The 17,452-nt window shown below is 47.4% G+C and overlaps 1 protein-coding gene across 1 annotated transcript in view; it reads left to right on the top strand.

Annotated features, from left to right (window-relative positions):
• The first annotated feature begins 649 nt into the window (after positions 1-649).
• The window catches only part of NEURL1B (neuralized E3 ubiquitin protein ligase 1B), a 35,238-nt gene continuing 18,435 nt past the window's right edge, over positions 650-17,452 (top strand). Inside the window, exon 1 of the mRNA XM_049829773.1 lies at positions 650-751. Coding sequence (XP_049685730.1) covers positions 721-751 — 31 coding nt within the window. The 5' untranslated portion in view covers positions 650-720. The remainder of the gene's footprint in view (positions 752-17,452) is intronic.

The raw sequence follows: 17,452 nt of genomic DNA, 5'->3' as shown, positions 1-17,452 counted from the left end.
GTGTGCTTCAAACTAATAACGACTTTGCCAACACAACACTCCTGCTAATACCCTCCATTCCCAGATGAGGAAGCTGTGTCACCGAGATGCAAAGCGGCTTCTCCAAGGTCACCCGGAAAGTAAATGGCACGGAGGGGAAAAGAGCTGGGGTTTATCGACTCCCAGCGTTTCCCAATGCAGCTGGTACTCTTTGGGAGGGTTTTGCCGATAGGCAGGTCTGTCCCGCCAGAAAGAGGATAAAGCTGGAATCGCCAGCCGTGCCCTCCCGCTCTCCACCCCCTTTCTTTTCTAGGGGAGAAGGCAGCAATGTTTTTCCTAAGAGACAGAGGCAAAAGGGGGACTCCTGGGGCCGGCGGACGCTCTCGGGAAGCGCCGGGCCCGTGTTTTTCCCCAAAGCCCCGGCCGGTTTTCGCCGCAGTTTCTCCCCGCCGTGCCGGCCCCGCGCGGTGGCGGTGGCGGTGCCGGTGGCGGTGCCGGTGGCGGTGCCGGTGGGGGCTCGGCAGCCCCAGCCGCCCGGGAAGGAAAGGCACCGCGGGGGGCAGACGGGGGTGCGCCGGCAGCGGCGTCCCGGGGCTGCGCCGGGGGCGGGGCGGGGCGAGGGCGGGGCGGAGGGCGGGGCAGGGGGCGGGGCGCGGAGCGCGGCGGCGGGAGGCGGGCGCTGTCCATGGCCCTGCGGAGCAGCGGGCCGCCCCGGGCTCCGCCGCGCCGCCGAGCGGAGCGATGGGCAACACGGTGCACAAGACCCTGGCAGGTACCGGCCTGGGGGGGGTGGGGGTGGGCTGCGGCGCCCCGCGGGGGGCTGCGGGGCGGGGGGGCGCGTCCCGTCCCGGGAGATGCTGGGGACGACGAGCCGGGAGCGGCGGAGGGAGAGAGCCGGGGCGGGAGGGCTGTGCCGCCCCCGGGGCCGAGCCCCGCGCCCCCGCCGAGCGGGCCGAGGTAAGGCGAGTGCTTCAAAGAGTGTGGCATTGCTGTTATTCTTCGCGGGGCCCGCCGCGGCGGGCAGCGGGGCGGTGATGCTTCGGCGGCGGGGTACGGCTTCGCCCGTGCGAGAGCGGCAGAGGCGGGTGAAGTGGAGCTGTTCTCGCAGCTGAAGCGGGGATCGCCAGCCTCTGGGTGGAATCCTTCGAGGGGCCGTCTTTCGCATTTGGCCTTCCTTTTTTGAAAAAGGAAATAAACGCAACTTTTTAACGTGGAGAGACATCAGTTGTTCAGAGTCACCAGAAGAAAAGTATTTGAAAGCAGGTCTGAAATGTTTGGTAGACCGCCCTGGTTTTAAACTGCCTTTTTAGCGAATTCTGCTCTTACGCGAGGGGCGTACAGATTCTTTTCCTTTGCGAGTTCGTAATTGCGGGTTTTTTTCCTCCTCAGAGAATCGGTGCGTAATAAAAGCAGTTGGTCTCTACAGAATCAACAGTATTGAATTGCTGAGCCCTTGCCAGTCTGTATCTTCAGCTAGTTTGCTTTTCTTTTCTTTTCTGCTCTTGCAGAGCTCCTGCATTGCATCCTTTGTACTTTGGGCTCCCGTAAATAAAGAGGGTATTATTAAACTTACTTAAAGAAGCAGGAGGACCTATTGAACGCACACGCATGCTTCCCTGTAATCAGCCAGGGAGCTGAATATACAAATAAAGAGAGGAATAGATTTGCATTTGGATGTGCCATATATTGTCTTTGCAAAGAGAGGGTGCTTGGGACCTTCAGGGCATAAAAGAAAGCTGCTAGGCTTGTGGTTTAGCTGTGAACCTGTGATTAGATTTCTAGCTGCACCTCCTCTGCTTCTCTATTACATTTAAATGGGAAATTAGCTCCTTTCACAATAAGGAAGTTTTCATTTTCTTAAATACCTCACCAACTGGCAAATAAAGGCATTGTAAGGAGTGCATGACCTTGGAGAAAATTCATTTTGTGGGTCGGCTTTTCAGCTAGAGGAAGCATCAAAGGGCACATGCAAAAAAACCTGGGAGAGCCAGGGAAATATCCTTGGGTCAGGGGAGGTTACCTTGGTAGGGCTAGAACTTCCCACAGAAAAAATACCTGTACCTGCTGGGACGTGGGATCTAGCTGTGAGCTCTGTTCCAGAAGGCTGAGAGTTGTATCAGCCGTTCCGCCTATTGCTAGAACAGTCTCTCCTGAGCAGCCTTCATATGCACAGCCTTACACACGTGAATTTAAAAAAAGCGATGACATCAGTTGTACTGCAGTTCTGTGATTAAAGAGTTCCTAGTGGTGCTTTCAAAAGAAGTTGTTAAGAAAGTGGAAAAGTTTGATGGGAAAAACTGAAGACTTGATTTATGTAGACCTCCCAACTTAAACATTGTTCTGGTGGCCCAGAAAATCTCCGTCCTGTCCTGCCAGGTGGAGGCTGTCTGGAAGGATTGCTTTGCTGGGGATAGGCCATTTGCAAACATTTGTCAAATTGCGCAAGGCAAAACCAGGCAGGACACTCGAACACCGTTCGCTAATGTGCTGGAAGATGCTCAAAATGTGTCTTTTCCCCAAATTCAGCTGTGTGCAGTTTTTACAGAGTAATGATAGTTAAAAGAAGCTGTTAACCTGTGGCTGCAGAAGAGATTTGGGATGTTTGCAGTTTGGAAATTTATAAACCTATTTTGTCAAGTTGGACACAATTCAGCAATTTTTCATATTGATGTGCTCGGATGCATTGTTTGTCTTTCATTACCCAAATGGCATCACAGAGGGAAGCAGGTTTAGAACTGTTCTTAGAAACGTCCTTTTGAAAATTATAAAGTTTTTCCAGAAGACTGGATTTTTGGACAAAATCCTATTTATAAATGCTGTGGCTGTTTAGAATTACTCAAAGATAATCAATCAATCAGAATTAAGTCTTTCCTCTTCTTTGTCCAAAATGCACTTCTTTCTTCACCCTAGCAGACTGAGCAATGCACTTTCATTTTAACTAACAGAGGAATTGCTCTCCCCTGTCCCACGGGCTGAAGTAATTTATTAAAAAAACCGAACAGACTGAACACCCCCAAACTAAAATTTGCCTACCTGTTGTGTTGAATCAGTTAACTGTAGAAGCCTACTGATGCTGTTCCCTTTTTATCGTTTTGTTCACGGTAAATAGCTCAAGGTGGAAAATGTCTTTCCATTCTGATCAAATGTCGAGGAAATGTGGACCTTCATCATTTGGCTCCTGGAAAAGCCAAACAATCAACAATTCAGGTTTTACGTAGAAATGGAAATACTCTTCTCAAGTAGTGGAATTCAATTTTAAATCCTACTGAACACAGCTCAACTAATTTTTATACCTAAATTTGCTCAAATATGTTTTCTGTGCTTGTTGCATCTTTAAATCCTTGCACAGCCTCTCCCTTTCTCTCCACATTTCCATGTAATGATACAAGAGCACACGCTATCGGTGCTGGAGAAATTTGTATCTGGAGCTTGGGAAACTTGTGTTTGCCAAGTATCTGATGGTTAACGCACAATGGATGAAAGCTTTGTCAAATTAACAGCGAGGTTTCTGACCACAGTGGTATTGAAATGAGTAATAGGCTAGGGCTAATGAAAGGCAGCTTCTATATTTGAACCGGTTGAGGAGGCATTTGAACGGAAAAGAGCTGAGATGTGTCAGATATGCTTAACAACGGTCCTGAGGTGGTGGTGGAAATCGCTCTTATCTAGATGACAGCTAAATGATACATGACACATTCCTCCAGCAGGATGGTTGCCTCCTGTGGCTGGCCTGGCCCCGGAGGGGTGAGCAGGACCTCCTCGCCTTTGGGCTCCTCCGTGGTGCTGGCCGACACCGCTCCGCTCTAGCCTGTTGCCAGCCCTTCCTGCATCTACAGTGGGAGGATCTCCCACTGCATCTCCAGTGCAGTGTGGGAATTTACGCTTGGATGTCAATATTTTCTTGTCTCCCTCCCCTTACCGCTGCCCATTGTTCGAGACGATTTGCGGGCAGGTTGTTAGGCAAGAGTGAATTCTTTATTATTGAGGCATGCCGTTTTTCTGTCTCCTACAGGTGATAAACTAGGTGTGCAGCATTGCAGCCGATGGGCGGAACTTGTCCTGACCTGCAGAGTGGGCTGGGAGGCCACGTGGATGTTGGTGGTGGATGGGTTGCATACCGACATGGGGCTTTGTGGCTGCTCTTCCCTGCGGTGCTCCCCAGAGGAGTTGCTCTCTCGAGTTAATTCACTGGTGAGCGAGGCAGCAAGCGACGCACGTCCGCACCCCACCTTCACGGACGGTGCTAATTTCTCTGTGCTAATTGCTTTCCTTGGCAGCCACTTTCAACAGGGCTCAGAAAATGGTTAGTAGCCAGATGGAGGCATGAAGCCTCCGCTGAAGATGCAGGGAGCCCAGCGGTACTTGAGGACTGGCAGGCTGGGAGAGGTGAAAATTCCCCTGACCTGGTGAAGCCCTTACATGGAGCTGCAAGGTGCAGGAAAAAGCGAGGAACAACATCTAGGAGAGTTGGGCAGGGAGCGAGTGTCCTTGTGGTGCACGGCAGCTCGTCGTGGTGGAGTGAGCACGGGCAGCTGCTGCCGCGGGTGGGCAGGGCAGGCAGGAGGCACTCACTGGCTGAAGCATGAGTTAAGGACTTTCCAGTTGGGATCCAGTTGTTGATCCTGGCCCAAATAGGGTCATTGGTATTTAACAAAGAAGCCAAATTCCCTTTTAAGAATCTGGCTGGGATCTGATTGCAGTGCTTCTCCCACAGCCTTCCTCACAACTGCGAGGAATACCAAGTATGAGTGGCATTTGTGTCTGGTAAACACAAGGGAGAATGGGGCTTGTTCTGGCAGAAGTGACTTCAATTTCTTATTTTCAAGAAATTATTTTGTATTCTTAAGAAAAATGTTTTTAATAATTAACGCTTTCTCAGCAAGTCAAAAATCCCAGGTTCAGACCTTTGCCGGGCTGATGCTCCCATCTGCTAGTCTTCTGCAAAACAGTGATGGTCGCAGGGTCCTGGTTACAGTACAGCAACAGGAATTTATAGCTTGTGGGCAAAAGATTATGTTTCTGTGCATCCTTTTTAAAATACTGATGTGTATTATCATAATATACACACTTCTTTTGTAAGAAGTGAGTAGCAAAGACCATGTAGTGGGAAAAGATGTCTCTGCCTTTTCCAGGGGCTAAAATCTCAGCCTCAAGGAGCATTTCTGTTTAGATTTGTTCTCAGGTCCCTCCTCTCCCTTTAGTTGCTAGTGTTACACTGTAGGAGGAGTTCTTGGTATTGTGAGTAGGGAATTAGTTCAGTAAATTGTTTGGTTTGGTTCCAGTCTGACTTCAACAAAACTACAAAATAACACTTCAGGTTGTTCCGGTTTGAGTGAAAAAGGTACCTGTTCAGACTAGTTTTCGGTTTGGGTTTGGTTCAGCTCTCATCAACACTGGCTACAGGTGTTAATCTTGCCTCAATAACAGCCCTATTTTGCCTGGTTTTCTGCCTCTTTTAGTTCGGGAGTTGAGGTTTCTAGAGTCTGTCATTGATTTTGCTGCTGACTCCCTGTGTGACCTTTGAGCAAGTGGCTTTATCATCGTCTTGCTTTGTATGTAAGGGAGGTAGGAAACACTGTTTGGCTTATAAGGCTATTTGAGAGTTAATTAATTAACATGCAGGCATGAAGCATCTCCAGGAAGAAGGTCATAGAAGTGCAAAAAAAATAGATTAATTCGCTGCTTCTTTTGTAGCTTTCTGCTTTTCCACTCTTCACAAGGAAACCTGTGAAACTGCTCAGCCTTCACTGATTTAGAGCTGGAACAGGTTGATCGTATACTGAGGACTATCTTTAACCAGCCTCGCACAGTACATACCCAAAAATGTGCTGCAGCCAACTGGCATAATTAATTCAGCGCTACCATTGGCATCTCGGCTGTTGAGACTGGAGAAACAACTGTACTTGACTCCAGGAAGGCATCACCTATCAAGATGGTGCTAAGTGGAGCTGTGTGTCATGCCCCATGGCCAGTGTGCTGTCAGACGCACACAGCACATTGCCAAGTGTGTCATTAAAGCAAGACCTTTTTGTTGCTCTCCACTCTCACGCTGGATAGTGCTGGGCAGGTGCCCTCTCTTCTATTTTATTGTTCACACTCTAGAGCGGAATTGCTCTACTAAGAGGTAGGATATCTGGCAAACAGCACTTTTTGCCTTTTATTTCTGTGGATAATTGCCACAGGTCAAAAGGAGCTGTGTGTCACCATCTCACCCTACTGTGGATGCTTAAAATCATACCCCTAAGTCTGTGTGTGTAGGCAAAACTCTTAGAGAGCCCTCACCGCAGGCAAAGGAAATTGCTGCTTCCTGGCACATTATGATTTGACAACCTATGGAGGTGCTTAAGTATGTTTAAGCTGTTTAACTTTAGGCAGTCAAGTTTGAATGTGCGGGCATTAATGTTTACTTGACATGAAAAGGATGAGTCACCTTGAAGCTTATGCCACGCTTCTCTTCCCATTCTAGTAAGGATCCTCCTTGGGTATCACGTTCAGTGGTTTTTCAATTAGGAGTGCAAATAAGCACCTTGGTCCTTGTTAGCTCCAGTGGATTTAGCATTCAAGCTCCTCGAGTTTTGGAGTTGCGCTTTTGGATAGTCAGTGTCCTGCTGCACAGTTTGCCTTGAAAGGAAACATTTTCTTTCTCATCAGCATCCCACTGTTTACAGAGCCTATCTGTGCGGATTGGTAGCTAAAATAAGAGCAGGCTTTCCTAAGGTGGAGTGTGCGTGTCACTGTGATGGATGTGGTGGGTTCAGGAGAGAAGCAGGGAAGCAAATCTGCTGAACCAGCCAGGGGTAGAGCTAGCGAGAACCCGGGAGCAGGGGCTTGCTTGCTGGGGTGGCTTCGTGAGCCGCAAGATGGGATGAGGCCAGGTGTGATCCCCTGAAACACGTGTCAGATCCCATCTGAGTTTCCTTATGGGGAAGGTGTGTTCCGTCTGCTCCGTCTCTTCTCTTTGTATTTCCAATCTGTCTTAGCTCCTTTGTTTGTCTCCTTTCTTGTGCCCGGAGCAGTTTGGCTTCCCGTGCCCGCTGCTGCTTCTTGCCGTGGCAGCCAAACCACACGGCTGACTCACGACGTGCACCTTCCCTGCTCCTGATGAGCTCCTCAGCCACATGCTTATTTGGGGCTTCCTGGCATCAAAATATAGCTTGGCCAGCAAACCATTCTCCAGACTTTACCCGGAGGGCACATGTGCGCTTACTTACCAACAAGCGTGGGAAGAGGTGGGAGCCCGAAGGGCTGTCGGAAGGGACCTGGCTCCGTGTCACGTCTCGGGGAGGCTTTTCTGTCTGTGACTGCTGGAGGAAGTTTTGCTATAGGAACATTTCCATACTTTGTTCTGTTTTCTCATATAGGCAGCTTCTCCACCCTTGCTCTCGGCATCGCTAATCTGCTGTGTCCTGGAGGGGACTGACCCTGCGTCAACGGTCCATATGTCTCTGATGGCCCCAGTGCCCTTAGGTTGTGAGGTCCTACCGCTTCTTTGAAGACCTCCCTCCCCATCCCACCTCACCGCATGCTGCAAATCCAGCAGGACTGCCCAGAGGCAGCTGGAGCAATCCATTCCTGATGGCCCCTTAGATAAGATGTGTGCCCGTGGGAGGATGTGCTTGTTGGGAAGGAGATGCTGTTTACTCTGGGTTGTTCCATATATTGATGATGGCTGTATTTTTTTTCCCTCTATACATTAAAAAGCATGAATCACTGGCACCAAGATGTCTGGCTGAAAGCTTTATCTCGGTGTACCTGTGCCAGCTTTTCCCTTCAGACCTGGATGCCCTGTTGTCTCAATTATCGAGTGCTGGAACATTAAATTCCTGGTGTCTGAACAGTTGAAGTGGGGCTTTGGGGAGGAGTGAGGGAGAGGAAAGTGATTTCTTGCTTATTAATTTGTTTTTCCCTCTGTGTCCAGGGAGATATCTTCCTCTGCTTTGTGTAAGCAGGGCTTGCTTCCCACCCAGGAGTTTTTTCTCTCTCGGTTCTTTCAGACCTCTGGCAGTGGAGCAGCTCAGAGATTGCCTACTGAGAGGATCAGACTCCATCCCCTTCCCTGTTCCAGCATGTCTTTTTTCCTTTCTACACCAACAGGACTGGTGTAAAGAAACCAAATCAGAAGATAAGAAATGAATTCTCACTTGCTGCTGGAATTATACAGGAAGATTCTTTAAAGAAAAACCATTTAACTGCATTTCAAAGCTTTTCGTTGCAGCAGGGAAATCACATTTAGGATTTTTTTAAGAGCTACTGATGCTTTGAAGGGAGAAAAATGGATGGAGTTGTGTTTGTAGAGTTCTTGGCTAGATAGTTGCATATAACAGAAGCGTTTTCTCCATTTTCTTGTTTCACTCTGGATATTTACATAACAATGAGACTTTTGTACTTAGGAATTCTCCTATTTTAACCATCTATTTGTCTGTGACTCCAGGTTTCTTGTGATTGCACTCCTGATGGCATAATGTCTTATGGCTACGTGGGAGAAATAAATAGACCACATAAAAGCAAAGCTCTGTTTTCCATTGCCCATGTAGCAACACAGGGAAGACAGTCAGTCAAGAGAGAATTTCCCTGAGTGAAAGTTTTCCGTCAGGTTTCCAAATGCTAGGGGAAAAAAGTGGTTTGATTTTTTGCCCTCCTCCATAACTCAAATGTTAAATCTGCCAAGCCCTGCCTTGACAAGCCAAAGATAAAAGATAGAATATCTCATTTGGCAGCAGAAATGAAATAATTTCATTCAGTATCTCTCTTTCCTCAGTGATAACTAGCACTGTGGCAACAGCTTTTCTCAGCCTGTTATCTGTTTTGTCTCATCGGGGCACTAGCTTCTCAGCTTAACATGTTCTGTAATTTATGGAGTGGAGTTCAAAAGTTATCTCCTTGGTGTGATGCTAAGGTTGAAAGCATAATTCCTAATGAGAAGAAATTGCTATTTCTTGGGATTTTGAACTTGACACGGTTGGATAGAGCTTTTTTTTTTGGTAAGAGAAAACACTTGGTGCTTGAGATCTGTCTGGTCTAGTGTCCTGATGATGGCCAAAATTGCTGCTAAGAAGAGCAACTAAGAGGCTGCAGTGAATTACAGGTTTTTTTGGAGGAGACAGGACCAGGACCTCTGAGCACGTGTTCTCCAGAAGCCAGCCAGGCAGGTTAACACTGACGTAAAACCTTGATGGGGTACAGTAAATTGGAATATCTATATCACTGGAGGTCTTAAAGAACAAGTTTGTTACTCATCAGCTAGGAATGGCATTAGTTGAGCTAATCAGAGGGTAAAGGTGGGCTAGACAATCCCTGCAGGCTCTTGCCAAAGAGGTGTGCCCCCAAGAAACACCTCTTTAAGGGGCTGTTCTTTGGCGGTCCGTTCCACAGGACGCCATCAAAAACTCTTGATTACTTTGTCCTGCAAAGTGAAAGGGTTTCTAAGTATGAAAACTGAAATAATTTGCTAACTGGCTGTTGCTTCACTCTTAGTGATAAAGAGTATTGGCTGATATATTGTGCGGTGGCCGTTGGCCATTGTGCTGGCTTATAAAACGGAGATAACTTCACCGGATGGTTCGTAGGGACAAACTACACAATGGAAAGACTGTTTAAGCGGCTCAACTTTTATCTGATGATCAGTGTTGGATTTGCTCTGGAGCACGGTGTCCCTTGGGACTTGGTGGCTGGCTGGTGAACGTAGCCCTGTGCAGGACGGGCTGGGCACGAGCCTGTGGCGACACGGGGACACGGCACGGGGTCTGCACGAGAGCCTCGCTGGCAGAGAGGGCTGAAAAATAAAAGTTGAACATTGAGACCATGTGTGAGGGGAGGGAAAGCTTGATGCCAGCGGAGCTTCCCTGCGCTTGCATGGAAGAAGGCTTGTAGATATGTCAGTATGCCAGGCATTTTGGTTGATCTCTCCTGGAAAGGAGATGTCCTCTGAAGAGTATGAGGCAGATCTTCACGCTGGCATCTGATTTGTGAGTCTTAAATAGCAATTACTGGGTGATTTGCCAGCAGCAGAACAGCACTGCTTGTGCTGCTGATGTGATCAAAGGGAGAGGGTGAGAAGGACAGATGCTTCGCAAGTCAGAACTTCAAGGAAGTGCATCTTGGTTAAAGTTTATTAAAACTGATCTTAGCCAACAGACCCTATAGCATGTCTTTAAATACCACAGCCTTGAACAGCAGTCTGTACTGAGTCATGCCTGGGGATTGCTGTTATTAGGGGATATCATGAGGGCTAGGAAAAGACAGAGCAAGATACAACCACACACATGCACAAAAAAAAAAAAAAAAAAGACCAAATACTGTTAAGTATCCAAAATCAATCTGCTGAGTCTGGGTGTTGTTTCCAAAAATGTCTGAGTGGCTTGGGGCAGACTTAGTCTGATTGCAGTTTGTTTTCCCCATCAGCAGGGTCAGTTGTGCTGCGCTGTGGATGCTGGCCTCGTATGGACTGGCTTGGCAGCTGCCCCCCAATGTAGGAAAACTTATCTCTCACTTCACCTCGTAGGTTCAGAGATCTGGCAACAAGTGCTTTTATGTAAGACCTTTTGTACATGGAATTGTGCAGGAAGAGACATTATTTTTTCTGAAATAAGAATGCCTTCTTCCAAATTAGCTTACTCTACTGCTTACGTTATCCGCTTTGAAAAAGCACGTGAGCATGCCAAATACCAGTGTCTGCACATACATACTGGCAATAATGAATCTGCTATCCGTTTGCACCCTGCCTTGTTCCAAAATAACTTTCATGTCTAGACAAAGGATGCAGCTCACCTGCAAGGCTTGGCTATCCCCTCTGTTTGTTTTGCTATTGCATAGTAATTAAGATATTAATTTATTTTAAAGGGTTCCAAGAAATGCCTCTGCAACCCCAATGTTTATGTAAGAGAGAAAGAGAAATTCATAATTTATTCAATTTGTGTGTGTTCTGCTGGGATTATTCATTGGAGGAACGTACTAAGTGATTTTTTGTATCCTAGTAACCAACTGTGGTTGCTTTTCTATGAATAATCTTTATAGTTTAACTTGACCAGCCAAATCTAGAAGGGAAAACTCAAGTAAATTAAATTTATCAAGGCAAATAATTGCAAGGCACAGATAGCTTTTTGCAGGTGAGAGAGAACAATTTTTTTCTCCCTCATTTAACTACACAGTAATCAGATTGACAGATGCTGTCTGGAGAGTCTGATTTTACAGAGCAGAACAATAGCGGAAGTTGGAGTCGTTACAAACTAAACTTCAAAACTTGATTTGTTTAATATTCATAATAATGAATTGGTTAAAACAGTCCTTTCCTCCCTCAAACAAGCAAAGTGATGGTTTCCAGTGCTTCCCAATAGCAGTGCAGATTATTTCTCTTCTATGGGTGCCACGGTGGGGAGCCCAGGGTGGGGGTCCCCCCCCAGCTCTGCTGCCTGCTCATCTGCTTCATGAGGACACTGTGACTTTTAGTTACTCAAATGCTTTGCAAAGCCCTTTCTCCCTGAAATGCCGTCCCCATGTGCATTTTTCTCCCTTAAAATTTATTTTGATTAAAAATTAGCCCCCTTTCAAAATTGAGTTTCGAGGGATCGTGTTTCTTTTGAAATGCCTCTTGCTCTTAGAAATATTAAAAGCTAGTTTTAGAAGCAAAACAAAAATTAAAATTTGCTTCCCAGCTCCCTGAACATGTTTACTATTTCTCCCACCCTCTTCAAGCATTCAGCTGACCATCTCTAAGCAGAGGGCAGAGGTACATTCCTCCCAGAGAGGTCAAAACCACTTCTCATTTTAAAACAAACTATTTTCAAACCATCTTTTTGTATGCATTCCTATTTAGTAAATGTTTATACAGCCATGCAAAAGAACCTGCACTCCTGTAAATACTGAAATCTATGGGCATGCCAGTAGAATCAATCATCAGACCATGTCAAGTACCCCTTTGCTAGTCGTTCAGATTTTCCTTTGAGATGAGATTAACGGTGCAACCTCATGAGACAGTCCCAGAAGGAGGGAGAAGCTTTCCTTGTGTGCCTCTGGGTCTTGACCGTACTTTCTCCCTCCCTGATTTGCTCCCTGCATCTTCTATCTTTCGAACACAGCCCTGCACCGAGCAGTCCTTGTTTCCTCTGTTCCAATGGACTAAAAGTGATGGGCAGAAATGTTAGGTAGGTCAGTGCTGAGGACATTTCTGTGCTTATATTCCTGTATTATGTCTTTCTGTGCCTATATTCCTGTAGTGAGCCAGGGTATCACTTTGGAGCGGTTGCTGTTGTGCATCTCCAGCTGTCATTCATCACGGCAGGCTCATCACTTTGGGTCTCTGCCCTACCGAGTCAACGCTCTTCCAAAGCTCTCCCTGTCTTTTTTGTAATCTTTTTCCCTGGAGCTAACAGCGGTGCTGGGAGCACTAGTTGTGACTCGTCTCTCTCTGTGGCAATGAAAGAGTAGCTGAAGGGAGTGATGCTGCCTTACAGCTCGCCACTCTGTTGCCTTGGAGGGTTGTGGGGTTTGGGACCTGAAATGCTTTTCTCCATGGAAGTGACCGTTTCCCCCAAGAGGGATTCAGGCAAGGCATGGTTGGTGGCAGAGGGGGTGTTTGGGGTGTAGACACAGTACTGCCTGGGATCTATGCTGGGGAGCAACCCTGGGGCTGTGGTGGTGGGGAATGATCGAGGCAGACATGCCAGCTGTTCTCCATCCTTCTGGCGGCCCCGTGCAACCCTGGGTGCATATGCTGCACCGGGGCTTTGCCCGATGTGGACATGTAGGTCTGACAAAGAGAAGGAAGAAATGTCCCCATCCAAAACGCTGTGGGCTTGCCCTGCTGACACAGGGCGGGGAGCTGCGGAAAAAATTCAAATACAGCAGTTACTGCTGTGAGAAATGAGGCATCGACGTGAAGCAGATGGGAAAGATGGGAGCAAAGGGCAGGGCCTTTAGGCACAGGATTATGCCTTGTACAGTCCTCGAGGAATACCGTTCCCGTGCCAGGGGAGGCTCCCGGTGCTGCCTTGCTGGCTTGGAGAGTTCACGGCTTGGCTGGGTCTGCTCTGGGGAGGGTCTGCTGGTATTGCCCCACCAGCAGCTCCTCCTTATTAGGCACCACCTTAAGCTAATAAGATGCAGTTTTGCAGGATCTTGTGTTCTCCGAGCAAAGGAAGCATTGCAGTCAGAGAGGTGTTGTGTGCCATTGACACATGGCCGTATGGCACTGCTCGTGTGCAGGTGAGGGCTCCTAGGGGGTCACCAATGGCACGAAACGCTTCTGCTGTTGATCCTACTTGACCAGGGTGGCCTAGAAAAACCTAAAAGGGCACGGGAGGACATGCTGCTGTCTTGCCGAGCTCTGCGTGCGTAGGAAGCTGAGCTGGAAAACATCCCTGAATTTGCTGAGGTCAGGCAGGCACCTGCTCCACCTTGGGGCTGTCGACGGCAGGTTTGCTGGTCCCATGTCCCAGGCTCTGTCTGAAACCCCCCCCGCCGTGGTGCTAACAAAGGGGTTTTGTCATTGGGAACCAGTGGTTTTGAGCATATCTCATCATGCACAAAAGCATGGGGGATGGAAGGGGTAAGGAGGGCTAGGTCGGCGCAGGCGTTTGGGGCATGGTATGCATCCTGGCGTGATGCTGAGGACAAGCTGTGCCGCTTCCCGGCCCCTTTCCCTCCTGGTATCTGCCACGAGCAGCTCTTGCAAGCAGCAGGCTGGTTTCACCAGCAAAGGGTGGTGAGTTTGTCTTTGGCAGTGGGTGCTCTGGTCTGCCTGTCCATCAGGAAAAGCTCAGACACGTGCCAAAGTGCATGCACGCCTTACTGTGGCACACGCAGCACGTGGGTGCTGGAAGTCCTCCGTGGACCTGAGCCGACGGAGCTGTGCCAGCGTGGACGTTGGCCACTGCCATTCAGATGATTTTCAGCATTATTTTTAGACATCTTGAGTGCAATTGGCTTCATCCGAAGCCAATTCCCTGATGTGCTGGCAGACGAGGGGTTGGGCAGCGGGGAGCGTGCCTGCTCGGGGGGAACGTACCTTTCTGTGGGATGCAGGGAGGTTTCGGGGAAGCCGAGCCTCTCCCCTTCTGCCAGCAGCAGATTGCTGCAAGGAATGAGTTGCTTCGGAGAGGGCTTTCCTGCAGCTCTTCAAGTGACTGCTCAGATCTGGTATTTCAAGAAGGCGTTCTGTGAACAGCGGCACCCATAACGCCCAGTGTCTGGTGGATTTGGGACCAAGGGAAAGCCCCTGTGTGGATCCGTTTTAGTGACCTCAGGCTTTCCATACATTTGACATCCCTTTTTCAGCATGTTTCCAGCTCAGAAGTCCCTGGGAGATGATGTGAGTGGCACACGCGGCACGGGAGACGCTCGGTGCCACCTATTTTGAAGAAGCAGAGGGAGAGCATGTAGTCACGCCGCTGCCTATGTTTTGTTGTGGGCAGAACCACCAGAGGCTCTAAGCTGTCAACATGTAATTGTGTATTTTTTGTCTGGTAATGAAATTTGTTCTACCAAAAAAAAAAAAAAGAAAAAAAAAACCAAACAGAAGAACCACCCAAAGAGAAACAAATTCTTTCTCTCCACAGTATTTCATACGTGATTTATAGGTGTGTTTTTCCAAGTAAATCCAAACAAGGCCAGTGAGTGACTCTGAATTGAAGTTTGATTTGGTTAATTGAAACAAGAGCCATCTGGGTGGAAATGGGAGGTTTTAGACAGCTGTTTATATTGTTTCATGTGGGATTTCTAAAATTTCTAATTCCGTAGTTATTAAGGAGTGTGCTGTTTGACCGTACAGTGGGGTTTTATAAGTGTAAATGATCTATGAAGAAAACAAAAAAAATACAACACAGCTATAAAAATAACAACAGCTTGCAGCTCTGCAGTAAACTGTTTTGAAGGTATTGACCAAGTGTTCTTTGCTGAACAATGGTCCAAGCTCCACCTTAAAAAGGTGGGAAAACATGATGAAAACCAGTACTTTATATTGCCTGGACCTCCCCTGACAGGCAGGCGTCCACGGGTGATCGGTGTTGAGTTTGCAGCGCTGTTTGTTTGCTGTATAATTCGCACATTCACCCCATCTCTCAGGAGCAATTCCTTCCTCTGCGGGAGGGAGCAGAAAAAGCTGGCATTTATCTTCAACAATGCAAGGAAGTGTCTCTCATCTCCAGATTTCTTCGGTTCACCTACCTTTATTATCTCTTGGCTGTGGTACCACAAAGGGAGAGCAAGGGGAGAAAAATGTTGATGTTGACTTAGGTGTGCTGGCATCAAATCTCACTGGTGTTAAGAAGATTGACATGGAGGCTTAAAAATAAACCTCTTGCTCAAATCCTTTTTGTGTTGAAATAATTGAAGACATTTGAGATGAAGAAAGGGGCTGAGGTCATTGTGTGTCCAGTAGTGGTATGAGTGTATTTGCTTTTGTTTGGACAGTTTAATGCCTTGAAGTGGCTCTTGTTTCCTCTTATTAATTCCTGTAGATATCATGAAAAAGGATCTCACAGTTCAGCCATGCAGCAGCCAAGTGTTGCACAACCACCTGCCTCTCGAACTGGCTTCATAGCTTAGCAGAAAACTATGCATTCAAAAAAATTTCAACCAAGGAAAAAAGGATGCATCTTTTTTTAGTTGAATGTTTTCCTCTGTTTCCGGACCAGCAAAGAACTCTCCTTTTTTTTTCCCTTCCTTTCTTTTTTTTTTTTTTTTTCTTTTAAAGATTTTTGGCTCTGTTTCCAAAGATACAGCTTATTTGTCTGAACATTAACTAAAACAGCCAACAAAATATGTGATATTATTGTACAGGTTGGACTGTACATGAGTTGAGTGAAGTCACCAGCCCTTCAGATCACTTGGAAAGTATTAAATTTATGTAAAATCTCCCTGCTGGGAGAGTGTTGGCCTCAGGCACCAGCCCACCCAGTGCAGGCTGGACTCAGCTCCTGTGCAGTTACCTATAACCCATTAGAGTTCCCACCACCACAAATCCCTTTGTGCTTTGCGATGCCTCCAGGGAAACTGGCCTGGCAGAGTGGAAGAGCCGCGCTCCCGCGGCCCCCCGCCTCCCGATTTAATTATAACCAGTTATTCCCATCCATTTGCCCTGTTTTGGATTCTTTACATATTGTTTCAGAAAAGCTTAGTGGAATCGCAGCCTTTGTATATATAAAATATAGGATGATTGAAGACCTGGCCACTTCTTTATTTAGCTTCCTCAGCCATGCGTTCCTCCCAAAGCATTTTCCCCTCTCGCTGCCAGATCACTGTTTAAACTGCGTGTAAATATAAAAGGAACTGTGGACAGCATTTAAAAATGCTGCACCATGTTGGGAGCAGGGCTTGTTGGAAAGAACATCTTCCTAGAGGCCTTTTTTTCCCTTTTCCTGTGGTTTTGCGGCTCCCTTAGGACAGATCAAAAGCCCTGTATGGGTGCCACCGTTAAATCTAATGGCTCTCTGGTTATCCATCCCTGTTTGGACTGAAATAGCTCCACTGTTTTTTCTTTTAGACTGAATTCTTTCCTGTCCTTTGAGTATAGAGAAGTTGTAATTAGGAGGGAAAAAAAGAGACCCTTAGAACCACTACGAAGAGAGGAGATAAAGACGAAAGAGGCTTCTGTAACAAATTTGAGGCAAAGAAAAATAGCAGGTTTGTTCCTTTTATCATAAGGTTTTCTTGGAAAAAGTTGAAGGCAGAAATGAGTGGCCAGGCTCTTCTTTCTGCGCCTGTAGCTCTGCGCTTACAGTGCTGATCTCGCCCTTCGTCTGCAACTTTTCTTCCTCTGTAGTCCTGGCACTGGGCAATTCCCGCGCTTACAGGAAAGTTTTCTTGCGTTTATACCGAGCGTGGAAAACACACTCTGCTCGTAACGCTTCTTGGCTCGAGCATCACGCACCCCACCTGAGCGGCCCGCGGTCCAGCTCAGCTGTAGCGTGGTTCGGGACGGTGCACACGCAGACCCGGGGAGGGCTCTGACAGCACGTCTTATGTACTGGCCTGTCTCCAAACGTGCTTTTTGGAGGTGGGAAGGGCGTAAGCACAGATTGTATGCAGTCTGAATTCAGAGGGGTGAAGACAACGTAAACACTGGCTTTTAGGGTCTTTTCAGAGAACGATGCATCAAAAGTGAAGCTAAATCACCGCTATTACTTTTCAAATCTTTTCTTCTCCCTGTTTCACAAGCTGCCCTGGTGTAGTGCCGTGACGCTGCCTGTCTGTAGGGGATGGGTGGGTTTCCTGCATCAGAGAGACAACAAAATTCTTTCCCTCTTTTTGTTCCTGTCTGTGCTGGAAGCGACACATTGATGGGCTGTGGGAAGGATGTGCCGAGCTCCAGCGCTCTTTCCATGAGCCCTGTATTGAAACCATGGGTTGGAATAAAATTGCTGCTCAGAGGATATTAAAAGGGAACGCATTTCACTCTCCAATTTCATTAAAAGCCATTAACATTGGAATGACATGGTCACTATTTATAAATCCCCAGTGCAGATGACTTGGTACAGCT

The sequence above is a fragment of the Accipiter gentilis genome, chromosome 26 (genome assembly GCF_929443795.1).
Source record: "Accipiter gentilis chromosome 26, bAccGen1.1, whole genome shotgun sequence".
NCBI classification, from domain to species: Eukaryota; Metazoa; Chordata; class Aves; order Accipitriformes; family Accipitridae; genus Astur; species Astur gentilis.
This window is presented reverse-complemented; position numbering and strand designations above follow the sequence as displayed.